Source organism: Corythoichthys intestinalis, chromosome 11 (assembly GCF_030265065.1).
Source record: "Corythoichthys intestinalis isolate RoL2023-P3 chromosome 11, ASM3026506v1, whole genome shotgun sequence".
NCBI classification, from domain to species: domain Eukaryota; kingdom Metazoa; phylum Chordata; class Actinopteri; order Syngnathiformes; family Syngnathidae; genus Corythoichthys; species Corythoichthys intestinalis.
In genome coordinates, this window is record NC_080405.1 from 39469135 (window position 1) to 39495235 (window position 26101).

General features: G+C 38.1%; 1 protein-coding gene across 2 annotated transcripts in view; it reads right to left on the reverse strand.

Annotated features, from left to right (window-relative positions):
- Positions 1 to 26101, reverse strand: part of ergic1 (endoplasmic reticulum-golgi intermediate compartment 1) — a 49510-nt gene that overhangs the window by 12544 nt on the left and 10865 nt on the right. The window contains exons 2-5 of one of the 2 annotated variants that reach the window (XM_057850922.1): positions 20342 to 20403; positions 10176 to 10248; positions 5613 to 5707; positions 1099 to 1223 (exon numbers count right to left, since the gene is read on the reverse strand). In XM_057850922.1, the coding sequence (XP_057706905.1) occupies positions 1099 to 1223; positions 5613 to 5707; positions 10176 to 10248; positions 20342 to 20403 (355 nt within the window). The remainder of the gene's footprint in view (positions 1 to 1098; positions 1224 to 5612; positions 5708 to 10175; positions 10249 to 20341; positions 20404 to 26101) is intronic. The other variant, XM_057850923.1, reaches the window with a different exon arrangement.

The window sequence follows — 26101 nt, forward strand, 5'->3', positions numbered from 1 at the left end:
TTTGGTATTCAAATCTGGCCTACATGACCGAAAATGTACATAAGTGGATACCAGGGCTTAATTATTATTACGCAATTGTTTATTTCTAAATCTTTTTTTTTTTTAATAGTTTTAAAATACCACTATATTTTTATGAATAAATACAAATATTAACGCCGGTGTCAAATTAACCCCTTCAGACCTAAGCATGCTGCTGAAGGACATCACGCGTTCACGTCTCTAAACCAAGAAATACACTGAATTTAGTTGCTAATGGCACTTATGGGAGATGATTGGACAAAACTCTACCCATTGAAATCAAATAATGAGGTTTAGCACGCCCTCTTTGTGATTTGTGGCACTTTGAAAATGGCTGAGAGAAAACACAATTTCAAAAAGGCAAATGTAACTGCTCATTTCTTGTAAAAACATTAACATTAAAAATGCACTTTGTTCTGGTGTTCGAGTAAAAATCAGTGATTTTTTTTTCCCAGCTGAAAAAATACGAGTTTGAAGGGGTTAAGTGCTTCCCTTTTGTTCCATAGCATTAAACGTATTGCCTGTCATTGACAAGGATGGACGTCTAATTCATTTAAACTGCAAGGAATAACAGTGCCATTGACAACGCTAGACATCCAATCCATTTTGACTGGGAAGGGTAAATGAATGAACGCTGTCAATGGGAGCCAATGAGTTTAAAGTGTTATATACAGTATATACTGTATATATAAAAGTCATAATTTGTGCATGTGACATTTGAAAATAGTGAACGATCGTTTACAGCCTCTCCCAGTCAAAATGGATTGGACATATAGTGCCATGAATGGCATCCCCTGAGTTCAATCAGTGCCCTATAAGGGTTAATAAGTGTAAGTGATCCAGTTCCAATGTAGAGGTGCTTAACAAACAACTTAGTGCATTGGAAACTAAATGTTCCTCACCCGCTGTGAAATAATCATGCCAAAAAGACAATTATTTCATGAGCGAACGTGCCGAATGTCCGATTACTGGGTTAATGATTGTGAGTCTGTTTAAAGACTGACACATTGGGATGCTTGAAGAACCATCCGGGCTTGACAGAAAACATTGTGCATTCATTTGTCTGTGAAGAGACTCTACTTTGTTTATGGCGAATTCCCCTTCAAAGCGGCACCCTGCTCCGTGGTTGAGGGTGATCTTCATGGAATTGTCAATGTGGCCGACCTCATGGCGGCCCATCTCATCTTGGATGTCCAAACCCACCACTGTAGGAGGACAAACAACAACAGTAGACGCAGTGTCAACAGTTCCCTTGTTTGTTATTAAAATGTTAAAAACTAAATCAAAACCTGAATTATCAGCGCACATCGCATGACATAAAATTAATAATGAATCAAGTTTATGTGGGATTTTCCAGGTAAATATGGAAAACAATGTTGCGAAAACAGTATTGAAACTGATATTGGAAAAATTATACATTAAAAAAAGCTATGATATAACTTGTTTTTGACGGAGTAAAAAGACCATTTACAGTATACAGTCATGTAAAAAAATTAGGACACCCCATTAAATATTCAGTTCTTTACTAAGAAATGTTCACATATCAATGTCTGATATTGATTTTCTTCATCTCTGGAAAATAAAGTGATTTAATAGCAGGTACACAACAAAACATAACATTGTTTAACTCATTAAACCAAGTATATCAATAAAAATGTATATTCTAATTGAGGAAAAAGTTAGGACACCCCTCATCACGGGACCTACAGCAGGCTCTTGCTACTGTTGATGTGAAAGCACATGCCACAACAATCAGAAAGAGACTACACTAAGTTTAACCTCTATGGGAGGTGTGCAAGGAGGAAACCTTTGCTCTCCAAGAAGAACATGAAGACTGAGGTTTGCCAAAGTGAATGTAGACAAGGACCAGGACTTCTGGAATAATTTTTTTTTGGGACTGTTGCATCTAAAATTGAACTATTTGGACACCAGACCAGAGGACGTGTTTGGCGTAAACCCAATACAGCAATCCAGGAAAAGAACATCATACCAACTGTGAAGCATGGAGGTGAAAGTGTCACGGTTTGGGGATGCTTTGCTGCGCCAGGACCTGGCCAGCATACAATCAATGAATCCACCATGAATTCTTTCATGTATCCGAGGGTGCTTGAGGAATAAGCGAGATCATCTGTGAAAAAAATTAAAGCTGAAGCGAAATTGGACCCTGCAACATGACAATGACCCAAAACATACCAGTGAATTCACGAAAGACTGGCTGAAAAGGAAGACAGTCCTGGAATAGCCGAGTCAAAGCCCAGACCTTCATCCCATTGAGATGCTGTGGGGTGACTTGAAACGGGCTGTACATGCAAGAAACCCCTCAAACATCTCACAGCATAAGGTATTCTGCGTTGAGAAGTGGGGTAAAACCAATGTCAAAGGGTAGATGGCTACAAAAAAGCATCTCACTGAAGTTAAGGGGTAAAGGGGGGTAACACTAGTTATTAGGTGATAGGGTCTCCCAATTTTTTCCTCAGTTAGAGTATGCATTTTTGTTGATATATTTGGTTTAATGAGTAAAACAATGTTAATTTTTGTTGTTTACCTGCTATTCAATAACTTTATTTTCCCGGGATTAAGAAAAACAAGATCAAACATTGATATCTGAACATTTCTTAATAAAGAACTGAATATTTAATGGGGTGTCCTGATTTTTTCACATGACTGTATATACTGGAGTATTGTTATGATGCAAATCTTGTCTATGAATGTTCCTGTGGCATGTATAATATTGTGATGAGATGCTAATTTTCACTAGCTAATCAATAGTGTCTTCTATTGTATGTTAGCCTTAAGCTAACAGGTTTTCAGGAACAAAGGAATGCTGAGTGTATTTTGTATTGTCTTTTATATCAATGCACAGCTTGTACATTTAATTGCAAATAAGATGCTATTTTTGGTTGTTTTACAGTTAACTACAAACAAAATGTAATAAACAAGCTGCAGTGAGTCTACTTTTCCGCCACGTAAGATCGATTAAATACTTCACAGCTGACCAGCGAAGTCAAATTCCTCTCAATCATATCTCCCAGGCCTGATTCACATATTCTTTCCTTCCACTGTATCCAGTATATGAAAGATTATATACAGCCTGACATGCAATGTCAAAACTGAACCACAAAGGAACTGTTAGGGACCTAGATCACTGGCGGAAGCATCACCGCAACTGATGCGGCTGAAAAAAATAAAAATATAAATATAAAATATAAAAATATTTATGATTTCAAAAATACAAAATATTGCCTGTGCTCTCAACAGGTCATAGGAACATCTTTAATGAAATTGAAATGTTCTCTGATACAAAAACATATCCCTAAATCGCCATATGTTCTTTTTGTCCTCTAACCTATTTCTAAAAATAAAATACTTTACACTATATGTAACTCATACTAAACCCGTATGGCAAGTGACGAGGAAATGTTTAACCCAGCCGAGACCCCCTGCAAGTCTGTTTGTGTTTTTCCATCGTCACTAGCCACACTTGTGTGCCACCACCACCACCCCAAGACTGCTGTATGTTGGCACATTTGCAGTGGCCTATTTTCAGCGCCTGGCTATGCTTTGACTATAAGCGTAGGTGGGATGTCTGCTAAAGACCTCCGCATGCCTCTGTTTGACCTTTGAAGTTAGAAGCATGTTGGACACCCATTTGCTGTGCTTTCATTTTAACAGCAACCTCAAAATACGGCACAGATATTACAGACTGTTTCACTTTTTTAAGAAATAAGAAGTTGTAAGAAGCGAGTCTGGGATGGGGAGGGATGATGATGTCGATGGTGAGGTTATTATGGGTGTGTTCTGCTTTTTCAGAGTCATGCATTGGGCAATATATCCTATAAAGGTCAGTGAAGAAAGATGTCTAGTTGTGGAACAGTAGATAAAAGTGAAGACCTTTTCCATGATGACGTGACCCTAATAAGTATGTTTGTAATGAATGGTGACCTTTTCAAAAGCCTGGAAAATATACAATATAACCTCCCAGACAGAGAAAAGCCGCAAAGGATATACTGTATACCAGAGGAGTTCCAAAAAATCGATTATAACATGCATCGCGATTCGACACGTGACGACTCGATTACGTTTCATTAAAAGGTTTAAAAAAGGTTTGTTTAAAAAAGGTTAGGTTAAAAAATGATGTTTTTCCCTCATAACTTTATGGCAGCCGCTCGTAGCAGAATGAAATTCAAGACATGTCTGCCGCCGGGCACAGTTAGCAGGCGCGCGCACGTTATGATGGATGCTGCCGGTTACTGAGAGAGAGATTTACTCCGTTTTAAAAGACTGGAAAATAAATTTGTGTATGAGAGCGGCAGGGACAGTAGCGCAACCTGGTGGCCGCGCTTTTGTGCGCAGGTTATTTTTTTTAGAGCAAAAGGGGAAGAGAGAGAGAGAGTTGCTGTTGTCATTTAGATGTCCAGCAGTAGTTTTAAGGCTTTTCAATTGAAAAATGTCGTGAGTGTGTTGCTAAGACCCGTGTGCAAATAAAAGAGGTGAGTACATGAACCCTCTTGTACTGTTTAGCCTTTATTGTTGTTGTTTTTGAGATTTTAATAGTTAGCGCCGAGCGCTAAGCTAATTAGCTAATTCGCTAACGTGTATTTCTAATGCAGAACGTGTAAAACCACGATTAAGTACAGCGGTAACGCTACAAACATGCGAAATAGTACATAATGTGAAAACAAAGTATATTGGTTAAAAGAAGTCTTATTTCGAAAGACACTTTGTTTCCAGAAAATGTGGAATTCATTCCACCTGTGTAAATGTTATTGTATTGTTGAGAGAAATAAGTACTCCCTTTAAAATGGTTAATGTTTTTGCACTTTCTTGTAAAAAATAAATGAATAAAAAAACAGTTTAAGGGCAGCTTTTTGTTGTATGGGCATGTCTCCATCGTTCCTGTTGAATCATTAGGATATTTTAAATAAATAATGGACATAAATTTGTTTGGCTACTGTATTAAGTAGTAATGCATGATGCATCGATAATAGTGATAATCGCGATAACCGCAATCATCGTCAATACCGCGATCATCGTTTAATAATCGGATCGTACCACCCTGAATCGTAATCGAATCGAATCGTGGGGTGCCTAAGATGGCACACCCCTAATATATACCAACTCAAAAAGTTTACTAAGTTGAAGCTCACTGAACTGGTTTCTTTGCAAAATAGAAAAAAAACATGAACATAATCACCACAATTTCAGTCTGGCTTTTGTTTGGCATGTCATGAGTGATCTCATCATAACGCACGGTCAACAGCTGTTTTCCTGCATGCCAAAGCCCTCTTTCATAGCAATCTGGACCCAATTTTTCAAACTCATTCATTTAAGTCACCATTTTGGGAGTCTGGAGGCTTTTAGTAGCTTGTTTGATTTGTGTCAGGCAGGCAGCATAGTCAGCAGAGCAGTCGTGAGGAAAGGAAATAGGCTGATTTTTGTTCCGACACCATCAACAGTGTACAATTGATGTCAAAGGTAGATGTTGACATCAAATGGGTGCAAATAAAAATATGCATAAGTGGGATGAGCATGCAAGTGTAAGGAATAGAAATGGCATGAGTGTGTTTGTGCATATATATTGTGTTTATACTCACAATCACAATGTAAGTTTGGCAAACTGATGTTTAAACTCACTTCTATCTTCCCACCACTGTCTTTATCTGGATCGTCCACATACAGTTCATTTACACTGTGAATGAAAAAACACAGTAAACAACTTGTAAAAAAAGAAAATTAAGTCAAAAAAGCAGTAAATATGTAATTTCAATTCAAATCTGATATATTCGATCTGAAAATTTGACAGTCGGGAGGAAATGGAGGCTAACCCAATAGTGGAGTCACCAAAGAACTTTTTTTTTTTTTTTCTTCAAAAATTCACAGCACAAACCAGCACAAACGATTGACACAATTTTTAGCCATTTTTAATAAAAATGGGGCCTGGTTGACCTCAGACTGACCTATAAAAGAATTGTAAATATCTCAAAAAGGATAGCAGCACAAACAAAACTTTTTACAGCACAAACGATTAACATCATTTTTATGATTTTTTTTTTTTTTTTTTTTTTTTTAAATGATGAGGGGCCAACTTCACACAGGTCACCATAGAAAGGTCCACTTTTGTACAGTCAATCTATTTGTAGTGCTCTTATGACATAGCCTAAAGGTGTCAAACTCAAGGCCCGGGGGTGAGTTTCTGACTAAAATGTTTCTGACTAAAATAAATTTTAGATAAAATTTCTGCACTCCTTAATAAAATCGAATCAGAATATTGACCGTCTTGACTTAAATTTAGAATAAATGAAAATTTTTAAATATGAAAAATTAAAATAAGTTTTCAAAAAGTTTTAATAGTTTTAAAATAAGCTTTTTTTTAAATGAAAACGCAAAAAATAAGTTTTTTTTTAATCTAAAATTGTAAATCCGTAAATTAAATTAAAACAAATATATTCTTTTAAAACAATAAGTATTTTCACTTTGTTTCCTGTTTTTAATGTATATAAATAATTTTACTATTGGAAGGCTCAAATAAAAGGACGTACACATGTGCAATATTATATATCTATATATATTATAATATCAGTCTATCTATTGCGGGTTGCCGTCAACTCATATTGTGAGAATGTGTGCATCCCTGCCGGTGTAATTTCCGTGTTGTCACACCCTACATCATGACTTGCCTAATTAGACATCCCCTCAGGACTGATGCATGCACAGCAAAGCCAATTTCCTGTGACCAAACAGACTTTGCTCATTGGCTCTGACGACACATAGTATCTAAACAGTGACATTGCTGATGATGTTCTGGCCTTGTGCATTCTGAACTGCAGGTTTTAAGTAAGACTACCAACAATTTGGCCAGTACGTCAAGTAGGGGTGTAGCAAAATACCGAAATGGCGATATATCGTTACACTTCGTATCCTGAAAGGTTATCGATATGGTCCTGCCAAGAATCGATAAACTGTTTAAAAAAGGTGTCACAGTTTTTTTTTGTTTTTTTTTTTAAATATATATATATTTTTTTTAAAGCAAAGAAAGAACCAACAAGTTACTACCAAAAACATCCACTTGAATAGTGTGTCTGTTTACTCAATGGCTGCCATTGACGGCTCTAGACGGCCAGTCCCTTTAGACTGGGAGGGGAGAATGAAGCAAGAGCATTCACAGCAAGGGCGATGGTTTGCATAGAGACGGTAGGGACATACACCAGCAACTTTTCAGGATGCTCACACTGTCCCCACAAACTTTTAAGCAACCCTTTTTGCATCATATAATGAGTTCAGTTACAGTGGGGCAAATACGTATTTAGTCAACCACTAATTGCGCAAGTTCTCCCACTTGAAAATATTAGAGAGGCTTGTAATTGTCAACATGGGTACACCTCAACCATGAGAGACAGAATGTTGAAAACCCCCCAGAAAATCACATTGTTTGATTTTTAAATAATTTATTTGCAAATCATGGTGGAAAATAAGTATTTGGTCAATACCAAAAGTTCATCTCAATACTTTGTTATGTATCCTTTGTTGGCAATAACAGAGGCCAAACATTTTCTGTAACTCTTCACAAGCTTTTCACACACTGTTGCTGGTATTTTGGCCCATTCCTCCATGCAGATCTCCTCTAGAACAGTGATGTTTTGGGGCCATCGTTGGGCATCACAGACCTTCAACTCCCTCCACAGATTTTCTATGGGGTTGAGATCTGGAGACTGGCTAGGCCACTCCAGGACCTTGAAATGCTTCTTACGAAGCCACTCCTTTGTTGCCCTGGCTGTGTGTTTGGGATCATTGTCCTGCTGAAAGACCCAGCCACATCTCATCTTCAATGCCCTTGCTGATGGAAGGAGATTTTCACTCAAAATCTCTCAATACATGGCCCCATTCATTCTTTCCTTTACACAGATCAGTCGTCCTGGTCCCTTTGCAGAAAAACAGCCCCAAAGCATGATGTTTCCACCCCAATGCTTTACAGTGGGTATGGTGTTCTTCAGATGCAACTCAGTATGCTTTCTCCTTCAAACATGAGAACCTGTGTTTCAACCAAAAAGTTCTATTTTGGTTTCATCTGACATAACATATTCTCCCTGTCCTCTTCTGGATAATCCAAACGCTCTCTAGCAAACCGTACACAGGCCTGGACCTGTACTGGCTTCAGCAGGGGGACACGTCTGGCAGTGCAGGATTTGAGTCCCTGGCGGCGCATTGTGTTACTAATAGTAGCCTTTTTTACTGTGGTCCCAGCTCTCTGTAGGTCATTCACTAGGTCCCCCGTGTGGTTCTGGGATTTTTGTTCACCGTTCTTGGGGTGAGATCTTGCATGGAGCCCCAGATCGAGGGAGAATATCAGTGGTCTTGTATGACTTCCATTTTCTAATAATTGCTCCCACAGTTGATTTCTTTACACCAAGCGTTTTACCTATTGCAGATTCAGTCTTCCCAGGCTGGTGCAGGTCTACAATTTTGTCTCTGGTGTCCTTCGACAGCTCTTTGCTCTTGGCCATAATGGAGTTTGAAGGACAGGTGTCTTTTATAACGATAATGAGTTAAAACAGGTGCCATTAATACAGGTAACGAGTGGAGCCTCATTAGACCTCGTTAAACCTCGTAAGAAGACGTTAGACCTCTTTGACAGCCAGAAATCTTGCTTGTTTGTAGGTGACCAAATACTTATTTTCCACTCTAATTTGGAAATAAATTCTTTAAAAATCACACAATGTGATTTTCTGTTTTTTTTCCACATTCTGTCTCTCATAGGTGGGGTTTACCCATGTTGACAATTACAGGCCTTTCTAATCTTTTCAAGTAGGAGAACTTGCACAATTGGTGGTTGACTTACTTATTTGCCCCACTGTATATAGGTCATTTAGATTGTCTTCCCATACGTTGTAAGGATAGAATTGACCCTACAATTATTAAATTAATTTATTGCATGATTGGCTGATGACTTGCATTTATTTAAAATACATTTATTTTCTACATTATTAAAAAAATGTTTTTATATGCAGCCCTATGCGGACATTTTTTTTCCAGATAATCATACATTTATCACAATCGATGTTAAAAGTCTGTTAAAAGTTTGGCTATGTTTGTGAAAAAAAAACAGTAGTGTTTTACCTGAGGGAAGGCTCCATTTTTTAAATTTATTTTTGTTATACCCTGACTCAGGACACTTTTTTTCAGTTATATTTATTTCGACAAATATTGAGTGGTCTTATAAAAATGTTTAAATTTTTGAATTCTTGGATAGTTTAGAGATCATTTACAAGTTTGTATTTATTGTATATGTTAATCTAATTTATGTTCAAATATTGGATATTGCTATTTTAAATTTGTTAATAAAATCCAGACATTTATTCTGGAAGTTTTCAAAATGTTTCTTCCGTAGTTTTTCAAAACAAAGGTTTGAATCAAATGGTGTATTACCTGAACCAATACACATGAAAGTTAGTATAAGGCAATACATATTTATTTTGCTTTGATCATTTAGCCTATCAATTGATTAGGTTCATATTCGTGCGAAATGAAGCCCTGACCCCTGTTCACCCAACCCGTTTGGTCTTACTAATGTAACGTCCCTAGCAAAAAAAAAAGTGTACATGCATGTTACGCTGTTATATCGTCCCTACCAATATTGAGACCAAACCTACGCTTTTGATTCACAGCCAATCTTTCCGATTTTCGGGACATTTATAGGTCACTTCCTGTTGAGTTTGAGGCACTGCTTAATCATTTGGGGAGATTCCCCGGTCGCGTCCTGTTCTGTTACCCAAAATCAATAGGAAGTGACTGAAAATCAACAGTAAATGACCTAAAATGCCCCAAAATTTACTCATTGCTTGCCGTTAAAAGCCATGAGACGTCCAATCCAATTGGATTCATTCGTTCAAATGAATTGGACGTCTACTAGTAATAAACTAAATTCCAATTAACAGCAGAAGGATGAAAAGACCTTGTTTTCCTGTTTAGCACTTTTACAGTAAAATATTGTATTTCCTGACCCATGTATCGATAATATAATTGTTATATCGCCATATTGTGAGATATTCGTCATCGTTAGCCCTGTATCACAAATCATATCGTATCGTGATGTAAACAGAGGTTCCCACCCCCTAATGTCAAGGAGTGTGTTGCCGCACTAAAAAAATGGTACAACCTACATTTCAGTGGCGATGAATCCTGTCAGCTCTGAGAGGAAGAGGAAAAGTATGACCACGCAACACAGGATGGAAACTGTGGGCAGAGGTTGACAGAGTGTAAATGAATATCTTTGCTTCAGAAAGAGAAACACAGACACACACAAAGTGCAAGATATATGGCACTTCTCCCATATCAATCTCAAATGACATCACTATTTTTAAGGCATGATGCAAACCAAATGAGCCAGTCTGCCCCATGAAGGAGGAAAGGATGATCTGTGGTGCTGACATTATTGAAATCACCAAGGCTGTAAATAGTCTCCCTGAATAGCAGCTTTAATGGAGGTGGTAAGGCATTCTGTTACACAGTTTTTAGACACCCTCCTACACTAATTACACATTAAACGAAATATCACCAGAGCACTAAGAAGGTGAGCTCACTTTGTCCGGCAAAACGCCCATCTTTACATTTAGAATGACGTGGAAAACAGTAGTGACTCACAAAATACGTCTGAAATATTTATATTTTTATACAATGGAACTTTTAAAGTCGCATGAAATGTTTCAGTTCAATTTGCTGTCATAACATATTTACACAAAAAGTAGCAAGGGCCATTTATGTATTTAATTGGCAAATATACATCCATTTGACTAGTGCTGCAACGATTAATCGGGTAACTCGAGTATTTGATTAGGAAAAAGGATTCAAATTAAATTTTGCTGCTTCTGCTGCTGATTCATTAAATTAAAGTGGCGTTGTATAGGTTTATTTTGAAAGTGTTTGCATTTAGTTTTATTGATTTGGGTGGATACACCGCCCTCTAGTCTGCCTCATTTCACATGGCTGAATCCAGCTGCTCCATGTTACGGCCAACATAAGCCAAGTTTTTGTTTGAGCTAACGCTTTTTTTTAATGCATTCATAATTTAGTTTATAGGCATATTTTCAGTAAATTATTGTTGGAATGGAAAGATAAGACACAAGATGGATAGATACATTCAACATACTGTACATAAGTACTGTATTTGTTTATTATAACAATAAATCAACAAGATGGCATTAACATTAAAATTCTGTTAAAGTGATCCATGGATTGTAGTTCTTAAAAGATAAATATTAGTACAAGTTATAGAAATTTTATATTAAAACCCTTCTTAATGTTTTCATTTGAATAAAATTTGTAAAATTTTCAATCAAAAAATAAACTAGTAGGTCGCCATTGTTAATGTCAATAGTTACACAATTCTCATGGTTATAAAATCAGTCGCACCCAAGTGTCAGCAGAGGGCGACAAAACTCCAAAAAACACAAGTAACAAGTGCACATGACCCTGTGCTGTCATTTTAATCTGTTTGAGCGGGGCATGTGCGTCAATTGCGTCAAATATTTTAACGTGATTAATTGTAAAAATTAATTAGCGCCCGTTAACGCGATAATTTTGACAGCCCTACTTCTTATAAGATCTAGAAGCTTTTTCAGTGAAAGCCGTGATTTTTTTTTTTTTTCTAGTCACATCTGAGATGCAATTGTTAGCTGTTTTCAACAATGTACATCCAAAATAAAGTCATTTTCTGAAAATGGTTCAATATTAGGTGAAATGTCTCGTGTATATTTAGAATTGCGCTTTACCTAAAAAATATACTGTATTGGCCCGAATATAAGACGGCCCTGATTATAAGACGACCCCCTCTTTTTCAAGACTCAAGTTTGGAAAAAAAGACTTTTTGAACACCAAATTATTTTTTATACAGAAAATAATTACAGTACATCTGAAACAAATGATTATAACAATATATTTGAGAGAAAACACATGTTATTTTGCCTCATTCAAATCTTAAAATCTGAACATTTTAATATGTAAACTAAAGTGCAATCACATTCGTATACAAATGGCTTCTGGTTTTTGAAATGTAAATAAACCAATCTATTGTGATAAAACAACAAAATTGCAATAACTGCAATAGACCCTACTCACCTACGTCACAAAATGACGTGTCGCTGTATCCGGCCGCCATATTGTCCGTATTTTTTAGACTTATTCTCATTGTTTTCAATTAGTCGTGCAAGTTATAGAGCAATTCATGGAAGCCCCGGTGTTATCTGACGCTGTAAACTCATTGGATGCGTTGCATAAAAGGCGTTATGTGGAAAAGCTTCAGTTTATCCATTCACCAGATCCATATTTGATGCCTAAATCGATGTTTTTCGACCCGCTGTCTTCGCCGTCTTTGCCTGACATCTGCTAGCTACCCTGATATTTACAACTATCTTGTCCACACAAAATCAGCCTATTCTCACGAAAGTTTGAAAAACTTTAAGAGCTTGGAGGCTTATAAATACTTCGTTGCTGGTTGGGTGAAACAGGTCCTCGTCCACGAAAATTCGGCAGGAATCTATCGTGTGCTCTGGAAAGTGAGTTACGAAATTTTCAATTCAAAATCTTTTGTTCTTGCTAACATCCACTGTCAAGTCTAATGTATTTCATGTCATTTGTCAATGGAGCTCGGGCTTTTAATGTTTATATGGTTTAGCGATAGCACTCTGACTACATACATATATAATATGTAATAAATATGAAGTGCGATAGCACCACTCCAGATTGTCCCGAGTTGAATTTATTTTTTGGCTTTTGACCTCAATAGTGAAATTGTAAATTAATTGGATGACAACTGTCTGATTATCCTCTTATAATTATATATTTTCAGGTAGTTCGTTCACAACGTCTGAGTGTATGTTGTCGGCGATTAGCCTAGCAATGATCTTAATTGTGGTTGTCAGCCCAAAACCCTCTAAATATATATGAAATGCATCTTACCAGATATAAAATGACTACTACATAATCTGTGGTAGTCATTTGGAGCCCAGTTTTCTCGTCGAATTGCAGCAGTCAATCTCGGTCTCCTCTCCGGGTCTCTCGGAATACGGTAAAACTTCAAGTCTCTCCGTCTATCTTCTCTGTTTTTGCAACCGACCGCCACACACGACTTTACCATTTTGATTATTAATGTTAACGAGCAGAAAAACACGCCATAATAGGAGGAATTTACGAAGCGCTAATGCATTAACATGACGAGTATACGGACAACATGGCGCGGGGGCGTGGCTGTGACGTCACGTGAGTAGGGTCTATAACCATCAAAGTGAGGTCTCACTGTAACTGTATAAATATGAAATAATGCAAACTGGTTAAACTTGAGAGTAGCTGAGATCTGTCATGACAGAACATTACTCCTCAAGTTCAGCATACGCTTCAATGATATCTGGCACCATCTAGTGTCATGAATGGGTATAATGTCTGGACCGCGAATATAAGACGACCCCCACTTTTTTAGTCTTATTTCAATGCAAAAAACACTGTCTTATATTCGGGCCAATACGGTATTATATTTTTTGTACAATGCATGCATTTTGAAACGTTGTGAAAAAAATTGAGAAATTCGCCGCTAAAGCATTGGTATCGAAGTTCGCAATATTTACATAAAATAAATGCTACCTGCACGTTTTTTTTGCTTTTAACCAAGAATCAAGACTATTTTATGTCCATCTCTATAAAGAATTAAGGGATTTAGGCATTTATTCACAAGATTTTCAACGAAAAAAGCTCTTGGTTGTGGTAAGGCGGCGCCACAGCGAACTGAAAGACGAGCCGTACATTCGACATATTTACGTAAAATAAATGCTACCTGCACGGAAGGATTGTCTCAGGAGTGATTTGTTCGAAAATTCAAGGTAATTATAATATTTTTCGTATAATGCATGCATTTTGAAACGTTGTGAAAAAAATGGAGAAATTAGCCACTAAGGCATTGGCATCATAGTTCGCAATATTTACATAAAATAAATGCTACCCGCACGTTTTTTTGCTTTTAACCAAAAATCGAGACTGTTTTATGTCCATATCTATAAAGATTTCAGGGATTTAAGCGTTTATTCACAATAATTTTCAACAAAAAAAGCTCTTTGTCTGTGATTCCACTCAGTCAGCTTTGACGGCCTCGCCAACAATGCAGACCCCCTATTTATCGGCCCCGTGTTCCGTCAATTACATTATGAAGTCTATGGCAGGGTAAAAACACAGTTCACATATACCGACATAAAAACATAGGAATGGTAATATTTTGCTGTAAAGTGCTAGTACTAAGTTTTAGAAATTTCGATAAGGGAAACATAAATTATAAATGTGTATTTTAACGTTGAAGCATGCAGGCATTTTCTTTTAATAGGTAAAATTAACCATCGACAATAAGTTCCGTTATAAAATACACAAATAGACAACACTAAAGTGGTCAGACTGCTATGGTGAGAAGCCTTGCCCAGAGCCCTCTCACCCAGCAGGTTAGGCGTGTTTACATGACAACCGTCTCCAAGGATCACAGTCACATGACCTTGCGGTTGGCAGGGCGTCAGTCAAACTTGCGGTGGTTGGACGTTCTACTTTGAGTAATGTTTCACTGCCAAACAACAGTGTCGCAATGACACACAAGTCAGAAATTCAGCTTAAAGTCAAAACTCCAAGAGTTATGCTTTCTGAGGTTACTGGCGCAGAGGGGAAAAAAAATACAGTTGGAAACAGTGACAAGCAGCGTAATATAACATGAGCTCATCCTTCCTAACGTTCACATATGGGATCACAGAGAATGAAAATGTACATTACTAGTCTGGGGTCAGTAGGATCTGACGTAATGTTGTGCGGTTCTGTAAACAGACGCACCCTTCTACACTTGCGTTGCCTGAGTCCCATTTCAAACACCAAAAGAGAACAATGAGAGTTTTCTATCAGCATATGCAGGCCTCACAAATATTACACATGACACTGGGGGGGCTCCGGAAAAAACACTGTGGTTAAAATCAGACGTATTGTTAAAGCAAATACCATGCCCTAAAGGAATGTGGTGCTAAAACAGGCCATCTACCGTGCTGGGGGTCAAATATTTGTCCTTTTGTGATGTGAAGGGGGTCGTTTCTAGTTCCCTCTGAGGCCAGTCGTCCCAGTATGAACAACATTGCAGAGGACTTTACGACTAGACAGTAGATGGCGACAGGAAGGGTGGTGTACGGGTGCAGGAACTCTTTGCATCCTTTTCCTCTTAGGTGGGAAACTGACATCTTTAGCAGCCTCATTCTCCTCCCTGTCATCCAGGAAGGTGTTTGTAATCAGCAGCACTTAACCATTATGTCATTGGATGTTAGAGAGACTGGCCTTTTGTTCTACACTGCTCCTTCATGATGTGACCGAAGCGAGATGACTGAGGGGCCCAAAATGTGTCATAGGATCTTCTGAAGTGGTGAAAATTTAAAATAATTAGATGACTTAGTTGTGACAAACACATGACGTAGAAGGAAAGCACTGAGAATCCAAGGTACCTGAGGGCATCATTAAAATGGTTGTCATGCTAGTTCACCAAACAGGTACAATGCCGTGTGGACTGACTCAGGTGTGATGTCTTCCGGGGAATCACATTCTGTTTAATTACTTGATCCTTTATTATCTATCAGTTATTGCTCCGGTCAAACGAAGCTTAACAAATGCAAAAAATACACAACCATGAGGTTGTAAAAAATAAAAAGTCTCATTTAGATTTTTCCCAAAAAATTGAGGTCATTATCAAAACACTCTTTATAAACCTGGGCAAACACACAAAAACACACATGCGAGGGTAGTACTTGCCAATGCCAGTTCTTGTTCTCACAGTCTTACCAAATAGTTGTAATAAAAATATGTATATAGTAAAGGTAGTACCCGGTTTACGAACGAGTTCCATTCCTGCGCTGGCGATGTAGCCTGCAGTTCCGCTTAAGTCAGAATTAAACGTTTAATTACCTCAAACACCCTCCCAAAAAAAAAAAAAAAAAAAACTATCCAAAAACATGTATTATACGTCATTGTACTGTCCTCGCCAAGACGCTGGTTGAGCCCTAGCTAGACAGTGAGTTAAGCTCCGAAATGACGATGTCAGAAGTCCTTGTGGTTTGCTGACTTCATTCAGCTGCTCATGACATCAACACTTGAATGAAACTAAAATAAAAATTTAACTAGTCTCATCTTCAATAGCAGCAATTCAAGTTTGCGTTTACAAGTAGCTGCTGATACAGCAACTATTTGCATGTGTCAGTTAGTGTCCGCACATCATCATATAACAATCACATAGACGACAATTTGACCACAATTGAAAACGCACACTAAATAGTACAAAAGGTGCTGTATACAGTTGTCACCTCTGAATGTTTCACACGCAACAAATGTGCGCGCAGGCTTTCACCTCCGTCACTCGGCTGCTCTGTGTGTGCGTGTGTGGGGTGGCCATGTCTATACATGCACTTGCTTCCTTTTCTACACTTCCTGCGCCAAAATAAAAGTATGCATCACAAAACAAACGTCAACATTTAAATAAATAAATACAAATAACAACAACAAAAACGAGACTCGGGCGTCGTAAAGTCGAAATCACATATATCGGGTCGGTCGTGAGCCAGGGACTACACTATATATCTTTGACCCAGAATATATGTTGATTTGATTTACTAGTAGTTTATGTTGCTTGAAAAGTGCTATGCTATGTGCAAAAAAAAATGCAATAACAGAAATGTGGACAAAATACTGTTTTGACTATTCCTGTACATACAGTGTTGGCTAAAACTATTGGCATTCCTGCAATTCTGTCAGATAATGCTCAATTTCTCCCAGAAAATGATTGCAATTACAAATGCTTTGGTAGTAATATCTTCATTTATATTGCTTGCAATGAAAAAACACAAAAGAGAATGGAAAAAAAAAATTATCATTTTACACAAAACTCCAAAAATGGGCCGGACAAAAGTATTGGCACCCTTTGAAAAATCATGTGATACTTCTCTATAATTTGCGTAATTGACAGAAACTGTTACTTACCTGTGCCACATAACAGGTGTTGGCAATGACTAAATCACACTTGCAGCCAGTTAAAATGGATTAAAGTTGACTCAACCTCTGTCCTGTGTCCTTGTACTTGTACCATATTGAGCATGGAGAAAAGACAGAAGACCTGAGGGACTGTCTGAGGACTTGACAAGCAAAATTGTGAGGCAGCATGGGCAATCTCAAGGCTACAAGTCTATCTCCAAAGACCTGAATGTTCCTGTGTCTACCTTGCGCAGGGTCATCAATAAGTGTAAAGCCCATGGCACTGTGGCTAACCTCCCTAGAAGTGGACGGAAAAGAAAAATTTCAACGAGATTTCAACGAAAGACTGTGCGTATGGTGGATAAAGAACCTCGACGAACATTCAGATAAGTTCAAGCTGTCCTGCAGTCCGAGGGTACAACAGTGTCAACCCATACTATCTGCCGGCGTCTGAATAAAAAGGGACTCTATGGTAGGATACCTAGGAAGACCCTACTTCTGACCCAGAGACATAAAAAGCCAGGCTGGAGTTTGCCAAAACGTTTTGGAAGAATGGTCTCTGGTCAGATGAGACAAAAGTAGAGCTTTTAAGGAAAATGCATCAACATAGAGTTTACAGGGAAAAGGCCTTCAAAGAAAAGAACACTGTCCCCACAGTCAAACATGGCGGATGTTCCCTGATGTTTTTGGGTTGCTTTGCTACCTCTGGCACTGGACTGCTTGACCGTGTGCATGGCATTAAGTCTGAAGACTACCAACAAATTTTGCAGCATAACGTAGGGGTCAGTGTGAGAAAGCTGGGTCTCCCTCAGAGGTCATAGGTCTTCCAGCAGGACAATGACCCAAAACACACTTCAAAAAGCACTAGAAAATGGTTTGAGAGAAAGCACTGGAGACTTCTAAAGTGGCCATCAACGAGTCTAGACCTGAATTCCATAGAACACCTGTGGAGATCTGAAAATGGCAGTTTGGAGAAGGCACCCTTCAAATCTCAGAGACCTGGAGCAGTTGGCCAAAGAAGAATGGTCTGCTGGAATTTTATACCTTTATAATAAACTCATTGATGGATACCCGAAGCGGTTGTTCAGTTATTTTGTCTAAAGGTTGTGCTACCAAGCATTAGGTTGAGGGTGCCAATACTTTTGTCCGGCCCATTTTTGGAGTTTTTTGTAAAATGAGAATTTGTTTTTTTTTTTCATTCTCTTTTGTGTTTTTTCATTGCAAGCAAAATAAATGAAGGTATTACTACCAATGCATTTGTAATTGCAATCATTTTCTGGGAGAAATTGAGCATTATCTGACAGAATTGTAGGGGTACCAATACTTTTGGCCAGCACTGTACACGTGAATGTCTTTCCATTAATATTTTCGACAGCAATGTCATATTCAGGATGCTTTAACATTTTCATGTTTGCAGCATTGTGGTGCAAAAAACTTCTCCTGTATATATACTATATAGTGTATATATATATATATATATATATATATCAGAGGTTGCGCTAGACTTTTTCATTGTCTGTCATTTTGACTGACAGGGTCATAAAAATCCGGTCATAATCTATTTTTACCCATCACTTAAATTTTTAAAATGATAATAATGACATATTCAATAGCAGTGTTGTTCAAAAGTGGTGCGTTACTTACTCAACTCTGAATAAATTGAAGAAACTACCAGCCATGTTGTGTCTACTCTCTGCTCGTTTGATTTGTCATCCAAGACTCGGGGTGCGTACAGGTTTGAGAATGGCGCACGTACTTCTGACTCCAAGCTGTTTGTCCCTGCTCATTCAATTAGGCCACGTTCATACTACAGGTCTTAATGCACAAATCTGATTTTTTTGTCATATCCGTTTTTTTGGTGTGCCCGTTCAGACTGCCTTTGTCCATTGAGACCATTCAAGTATTACGCACGCGCTCCAATTCGCAGTCCGACACGCGCCGGTGCGCAGAAGCATCAAAACAAATGACAAGTCATCCGTCATTCCAGGGCTATCATATTTTGCTTTTCAAAAGGAGGACACAAATAACAGACATAAATAATCTCCGTTTAGGCTTATATTCACAGTTTATATGGATCGATAGCATGCACGCACTGTCCGTGCATGTCACACACACATACGTTTGCACTGACTCTCCAAGACGGGCTGCAGCCAGACCCCTCTCCCGACTCTCGGCCGTGTAGGAAATGTTGAAATATAGCTAACATAGAGCAGAGAGAAAACCGATCATTCTCATGCTTATCCTCAACACATTTTTATTTTTTTTATGACTGTTGTCAAGCCAAAAGCCGTGTTCACTGCAAGCTAGGCGCTAATAACGCACACCTGAAATCGGATTTGGGACACTGGACGGTACAGACCGCCGCGACAGTCTGGAAAAATGTGGCCCAGATCGAATTTGAACCCCATAAAAAAATGACCCAGATCGGATTTGAAATGGTCCACTTCTCTGTGACTTGTCCCGTTCAGACCGTCAAGTTAATGCCTGACTCGAGTCGGAAAAACACGAAAAAATTGGATTCGTGCATTAAGACCTGTAGAATGAACGAAGCCTTAGACAATGCTCTCCAAAGCTTCCTAACGTTTCCGTGTTTGCTACACCTGAATGCTAGTTCGGACATTTTTCAGAGTAAGGCCAGCGACGTCATGCATCAAGAGAGACAATAGCTTATTAATATGCTCACTCGCCATCCTGTGGTCTGGGGTGTGAATATATATATATATTATATATAATAAAAAAGTTCCTTTTAAAAAGGCTACCTGAAGCCGAAAAATTACATTAAAAGACAAAAGCCATTATTATCTCAATCAAAGTTCATTCTGGCATTGGGAAAAGAAGTCATGATTGACTGTGGTTAATTTCAACATAAGTACTTTGGATTTCTCCACCATTCAAAAAGTGATCACAATCAAATTGTTATGACAAGTTATGACAACAAAAAGGAAATAGATCAGATAAAAACTACATTACTGCAACTTGGTCTACTATTTTTTTTACCCATATGTTAAATATGATAAACCTACAGTACTTTAGTAAGAGTTGGAGAAGCAAAAATTACTGGATGGACTCAATGAGTAACTAAACCCACGGTCAAGTAAAAAAAATTAAAAATTACAGTAATAAAAGTTTTTTTACTGTATCACTTTGTTGCTATAGAGATCACAAAAATTAAATAGAAACATGACAAAATAAACTTTAATCCAATAAACATGCATACGCTGCCACCTCTCCAGTAGACAACTGTTTTGACATGAAAGAAGCACGGAACTAAAGGCATATTTAAACAAACGTCATGGTTTACACTCACTGAAAGCGCCTGAGTATGTGGGCTGGGTGAGATCTTTTGGCACTTTCCTGTAGATATCAAACCTGTAAAGAGAAAGGGAGAAATGGAGTGGAAAGAAGGGTGAGAAAAAAAATACTAAAAAGGTAAACACTCCGTGCTGAGAACGGAAGAACATTTTGTACTTGTCAGGCTGTGCGATATTACAGAGGAGTGCAGGAATGTTAGCATTGGAACACCGCCATTACTTATACAGGCCTAGACAGCCTGCTGCAATACACACCCAACTGTTTGCACTATATTTCTGACCTGACCTCAACGTAGGTCACCCACATATAACATTTTAGTGCTGTAACGATTAATCGTTTAGCTCAAGTAATTCGATTAGAAAAAATCTTTGAATCAAATTTTGCTGCTAAGAGTAATGGTAAATGGTAAATGGTGGTGTTATACTTATAATTTGTTTAATTAGAGTGCCGTTATAATAGTTTGTTTTGAAAGTGATTGCATTTAGTTTTAGAGATTTGGGTGCTTTTTAGTAGCAACAGTGAATATGGCATAACTCATTTAACGTGGCTGAATCCAGCTTCTCCCTGTTAAGACCAACATAAGGTAATTTTTTTTGTTTTTTTATGCATTTGTAATTTAGTTCATAGGTGTATTTAGCCGTTTTTTTGTGGGAATATACAGTGTACCACAAAAGTGAGTACACCCCTAGCATTTCAGCAGATAATTAAGTATATGTTTTCATGGGACAACAATGACAAAATGATACTTTGACACGATGAAAATTAGTCTGTGTGCAGCTTATATAATAGAGTTAATTTATTTTCTCCTCAAAATATAGCCATTAATATCCAAACCCCTGGCAACAAAAGTGAGTACACCGCATGAGAACTACGTACATCCCTAAATGTCAAAATTGAGTACTGCTTGTCATTTTCCCTTCAAAATGTTATGTGACTCGTTACACGAGTGCTGTCAGCATTGCTGAAGAGATTGAAGAGGTAGGGGTCAGCCTGTTAGTGCTCAGACCATACGCCGCACTCTCCATCAAATTGGTGTGCATGGCTGTCACCCCAGGAGGGAAGCCTCTTCTGAAGACGGTACACAAGAAAGCCCGGAAACAGTTTGCTGAAGACATGTCAACAAGGCACATGGATTACTGGAACTATGTCCTATGGTCTAATGAGACGGGCAGGCTTTCTTGCGTACTGTCCTTGTGATATAACACATTTAAATATAATTTATGTCATAGAAATGATATTACCAGCTGCTGGAATAGAGAAGTGACCTTTTTAAAATTTCAATCTTTTTTATTATAGGAACTTATCTTCACCCCAGCATCAGAAAGGTTAGTCCCTTCAACCGTTTTCATCCACAGACTTACCAAAAAGTGGTAAATAAGAAAACCAAGTAACAAAAACGGTTTTGTCAACAAGTGGACGGAGTGAAGGTAACTGAGAAAGAAACCCTTTTTAGGAATAGGATAGGAATTGCTTTCATTAAGCTTTTTCTGTCACTTTTGATCTGCCCTCAATTTTAAAGTCAATTGTTGTAGTAGGTCATAATCCTAAAAAGTGTATAGAACTGCATAAATCTATACAATACAACTGACAGATGATGATTCATTGTCAGCCACTCCCAGTTCTCAATGCATACATTCCTTACTACAAGGATTCCTGGTTTGTGACGGAGTTCATTTGGCAGCCTGTGACCTGAATATCTGAATATCTTATCACTAACCTACTTTAACAAAGTAGTTAATCATAATTACAGAATGTATTTGTTTACAAAGCACTGCTGCGTCATACATTATACTGTACGTGGCAATAGACAGTTAAATGAAAAGTAATCACTATTGGGTATGCCTACTCATTCCACCTTGGTTTAGGTCCATACGAGAGCTGGGCTTCATATTTAATTGATTATATGCAAATGCAGATACAAACTGACTCATTTGGCAGCTGAGGGTCTGTCTAGTACTTCTCTTTAAAGGTGAAACGAATAATTCCGGTAACTCGATTTTAAAATTTGATCGAGGAATTTTCTCAGCCTCGAGGAATCATTTAATTTTGCCAGCTCTAAGCATAATGTTTTGCCCGGACTACTTTTAATGCGACACAACGTGCTGACGTCACGTGCGTACAGGAAGAAGACAAGAGGTGCCGGATATATTTGATTTAAACCATGCAAGAATACAGATGTAACGAGGAAGAAGCCGACCAAAGCGAAGGATTTGCCACATTTGCGGCCTCCACACCACCGGTGATTGTCTCGGTAGCCGGTGAGCCACCCCATATTTCATAGCAAAGTTCGAAATATAAGAAAACGACTCGCCCATGGCCACTTCTTTTGCCTGCATCCACCGCCTTCCTGTATTTTGTCCTTTTTGCTTTCAGTTTGGAGGTGATTTGCCCCTTCGTTACCTCTTCGGTGCTGTGTGGGAATTGCGCGTTCCCAATTGGGTATTGTCTTTTGAAACTGTCGTGAATGTCCTTGTATTTAGTCTGGCAGGACTCCCAGTCAATGTTCTCCGTGCTTTTTGCAGCTTTATAATCCAACGTGGCGCGTAGTAAAAGTTCTACTTCCTCATCCGTCCAAACCAAAAAACGAGTGGCAGTGGTCGCCATGGCTATCAGTGTGCGGATATCCTGTTTCCGGTCTGTGGAGGTTGTTGTCAAGGAAGTGCGTCATTGGCTGCCCCCTTGTAAAACTACACTGCCCACTAGGGCCCGGCATTAATACTACATCGTTTTCACGCAGAATTGCGACATCGTTCGAATGGAGACGGAAACATGGAACCATATAGATGCTAATGTGAAATTTTTCGTCTTCTCGGAGATTCCCCGTGTAAACTGCCCCTAGTACTTCTATTTGGAGCTGAAACGAATAATTCCAGTAACTCGATTTTAAAATTTGATCGAGGACTTTTCTCAGCCTCGAGGAATCGTTTAATTTTGCCAGCTCTAAGCATAATGTTTTGCCCGGACTACTTTTAATGCGACACAACGCGCTGACGTCACGTGCGTACAGGATGAAGAAGACAAGAAGAAGGTGCCGGATATATTTGATTTAAACCATGCATGAATACAGAGGTAACGAGGAAGAAGCCGACCAAAGCGAAGAGAAAGGCACCAAGAAATGCAGAAAATGTCAAAAGTATGGGAGCATTTCAAGCTGGACACCAAGGCAAACATTGTTTCATGTATTCACTGTAAGACAGCTCTTGCATAACACTACAGCACGTCTTCAATGCTGCAGCTCCACCGAAGGAACCCCATTTACTCCGAGAGTGGAGGAGCGATACACGGGACCAGGTAAAATTCAGTTAATGTAGCACTAATAAATAAGATTAATGTTACTGTATCTTGCTAATGTAAAGTTAGCCCTGCGGAGGACTAGTTTTCTATTAATTATGACTACTGTCGATGCGTGGCTAATATGTCTTTCATACAGGCCGTATTTAACAGGCTTTATTTAATATGTAAAAACAGTGATGTAGAGTGAAGACGGTGTAAAATATAAACATAATAAAGCCAACTGTCAATTTTATCTCAGTAGTCATTGATGGATGAAACACCAAGTATCAACGGTGCCTTATGTGCTACCAGGTATCATCCTTTATTTTGAACACTGCAAAAACTCAAAATCCTATCAGGACTTACAATTTTGACTAACTTAAAACTTAACTAGAACTTTTAATTGCTTGATTGTCACAAATGGAAATTCAATTGAAACACGTGGGGGAAAATACCTAACTTTTAAGTGTGTGTGTTATCCAGTGTAATTACATTTTTAGGTAAGAAATAAGCTCTTACGTTTTTTTGAGTGAAAGCAGTGAATTTGTTTCTAGAATTTTTCCTAGTCACATCTGAGATGTAACTGTTGGCTTTTCTCAACAATGTACAGTGGTACCTCTACATACAAAGTTAATTCGTTCCAGGACCTTGTTTGTAAGTCGAAATGGTCGTATGTTGAGCAGGATTTTCCCATAAGAATACATTATAATGCCATTAATTCATTCCCCAGCCCGAAAACCTACACTAAATCCTTAATAAATACTACTGGTACTATTACAAATGGCAATTACACATAGCAAAACAAATAAATTCTAAATAAAAATCTGAATAACATTATAATAATACTAATAATTACTGTAATAATGTAAAAAATCGGGTTCTAATGTGGCGGACGTTTTTTGCTGTACCTGAACCCACCGCGTGCCTGACATGACAGAGAGAGGGAGTGGTGCGGTTGAGAGTTTCACTTTTAATGTTTTGTTGAGAACACTGTCAACTGCGGCAGACAGTAGGCGCTTTGTTTTGGACAAGTTCTAAAATACATTACAAAAACCTGACGACGCTGGCGATTTCTTTAGCGATGTTACCACAATAATAATTGTCACCTTAACTTACAAAGACTGGCGAACGGTGGTCGGAGGAGGACCGTGGAAATCGTAGACATACAAGGCTGTAATGTTGAGCCAGTTCACGGACGCACACTCCACGCTCATATTTTTCTGGCATTTGCATCTTCATTTCAATGGTAAGCGTCACTTTTTTCCTTGTTTCACCACCTGTACCAACCGTTTTGAAACCAGTGTTGATTTCTCTCACAAGAAAATCGGCCGTGCGTCCATCTACGGAGGTGTCATGTCGTGGTATTTCGAGCATGTCGTCGGATGTAGAAACAAATGGCGAGTCAAATTTTATGCCGGATGTCGAAAAGATCGTGTGTCGAAGCGATCGTATGTCGAGGTACTAAGAGTGTGACAATATCTCGATACAACGATATATCGCGATATTTTGCAACCCGATCGGTTATCGATATGCACCCGCCAAGTATCGATACTTTTATTTGATATATTGGCCATACAATGGAGTATAGATGCTGTAAACTGCTCAATGTTTGTTGAGCAATTCCTTGGCGGTCCACTAGGAGCGCTCAACAGTGGCGGTGAAGGTAAAGTGCGCAAAAGACGTCTAGAGAAGAAGAAAGGAAGCTCCAAGTGGGTTGATAATTTTTTTTTTTTTTTTTTATTCGTGAGAACGGTGGAGGAAAAAGTGAGAAAAATATTGCTACAAATCACACATGTGGACACACTTTAGATTTTACACCAACAAGAAAGGAAGTACAGTGAGCAAGGACTTTGCTGTATGCAAGAATTGTCTAACAAAAATAAGGTTCACTGGCAGCTGGTGACAAAGTTTCTTCACTGCTTCACTTTCATCACTTGATGTAAAAAAAGTTTTGCAATGTAATTGATTTTTTAATTTACATGTACTATTTTGATGACATTTGGTGTTGAAGGATATGAAATAAGCCAGGACCCTAAACTGGATGAAAATGAATATCGAACAAGCCTACATGAATTTACTGATTTATTTGATATTATTTGAGAACCACTTTCAATCTAGTTTACTACATAAACTGTTATTACTGCCATTTTGATACAATAAGCTATTAAAATGGTTTGAATAGCTTCCAAGATATATAAGGTGATGTGCATGATAATTAATGTACCCTACATATTAAAAATAGGTAATTATCGCATTTTTAATTTCTATACATTCAATTCATATTGTTCTTTAATTCACTCAATATTTCCAACACAAAAAAAAATTCAGGATTTCAACTCAAAAGCTATTAAGTAGCTAATAATTTTTGTTTTATTTTGTTGATTTTAAGGTGAGGAAGAATGTGACTGACTGAGTCCGACATCACAAATGCTAAAGCAGATGGTGGAAGTGCTCAAACCAATGCTTTTGGCAACAAAGGTCA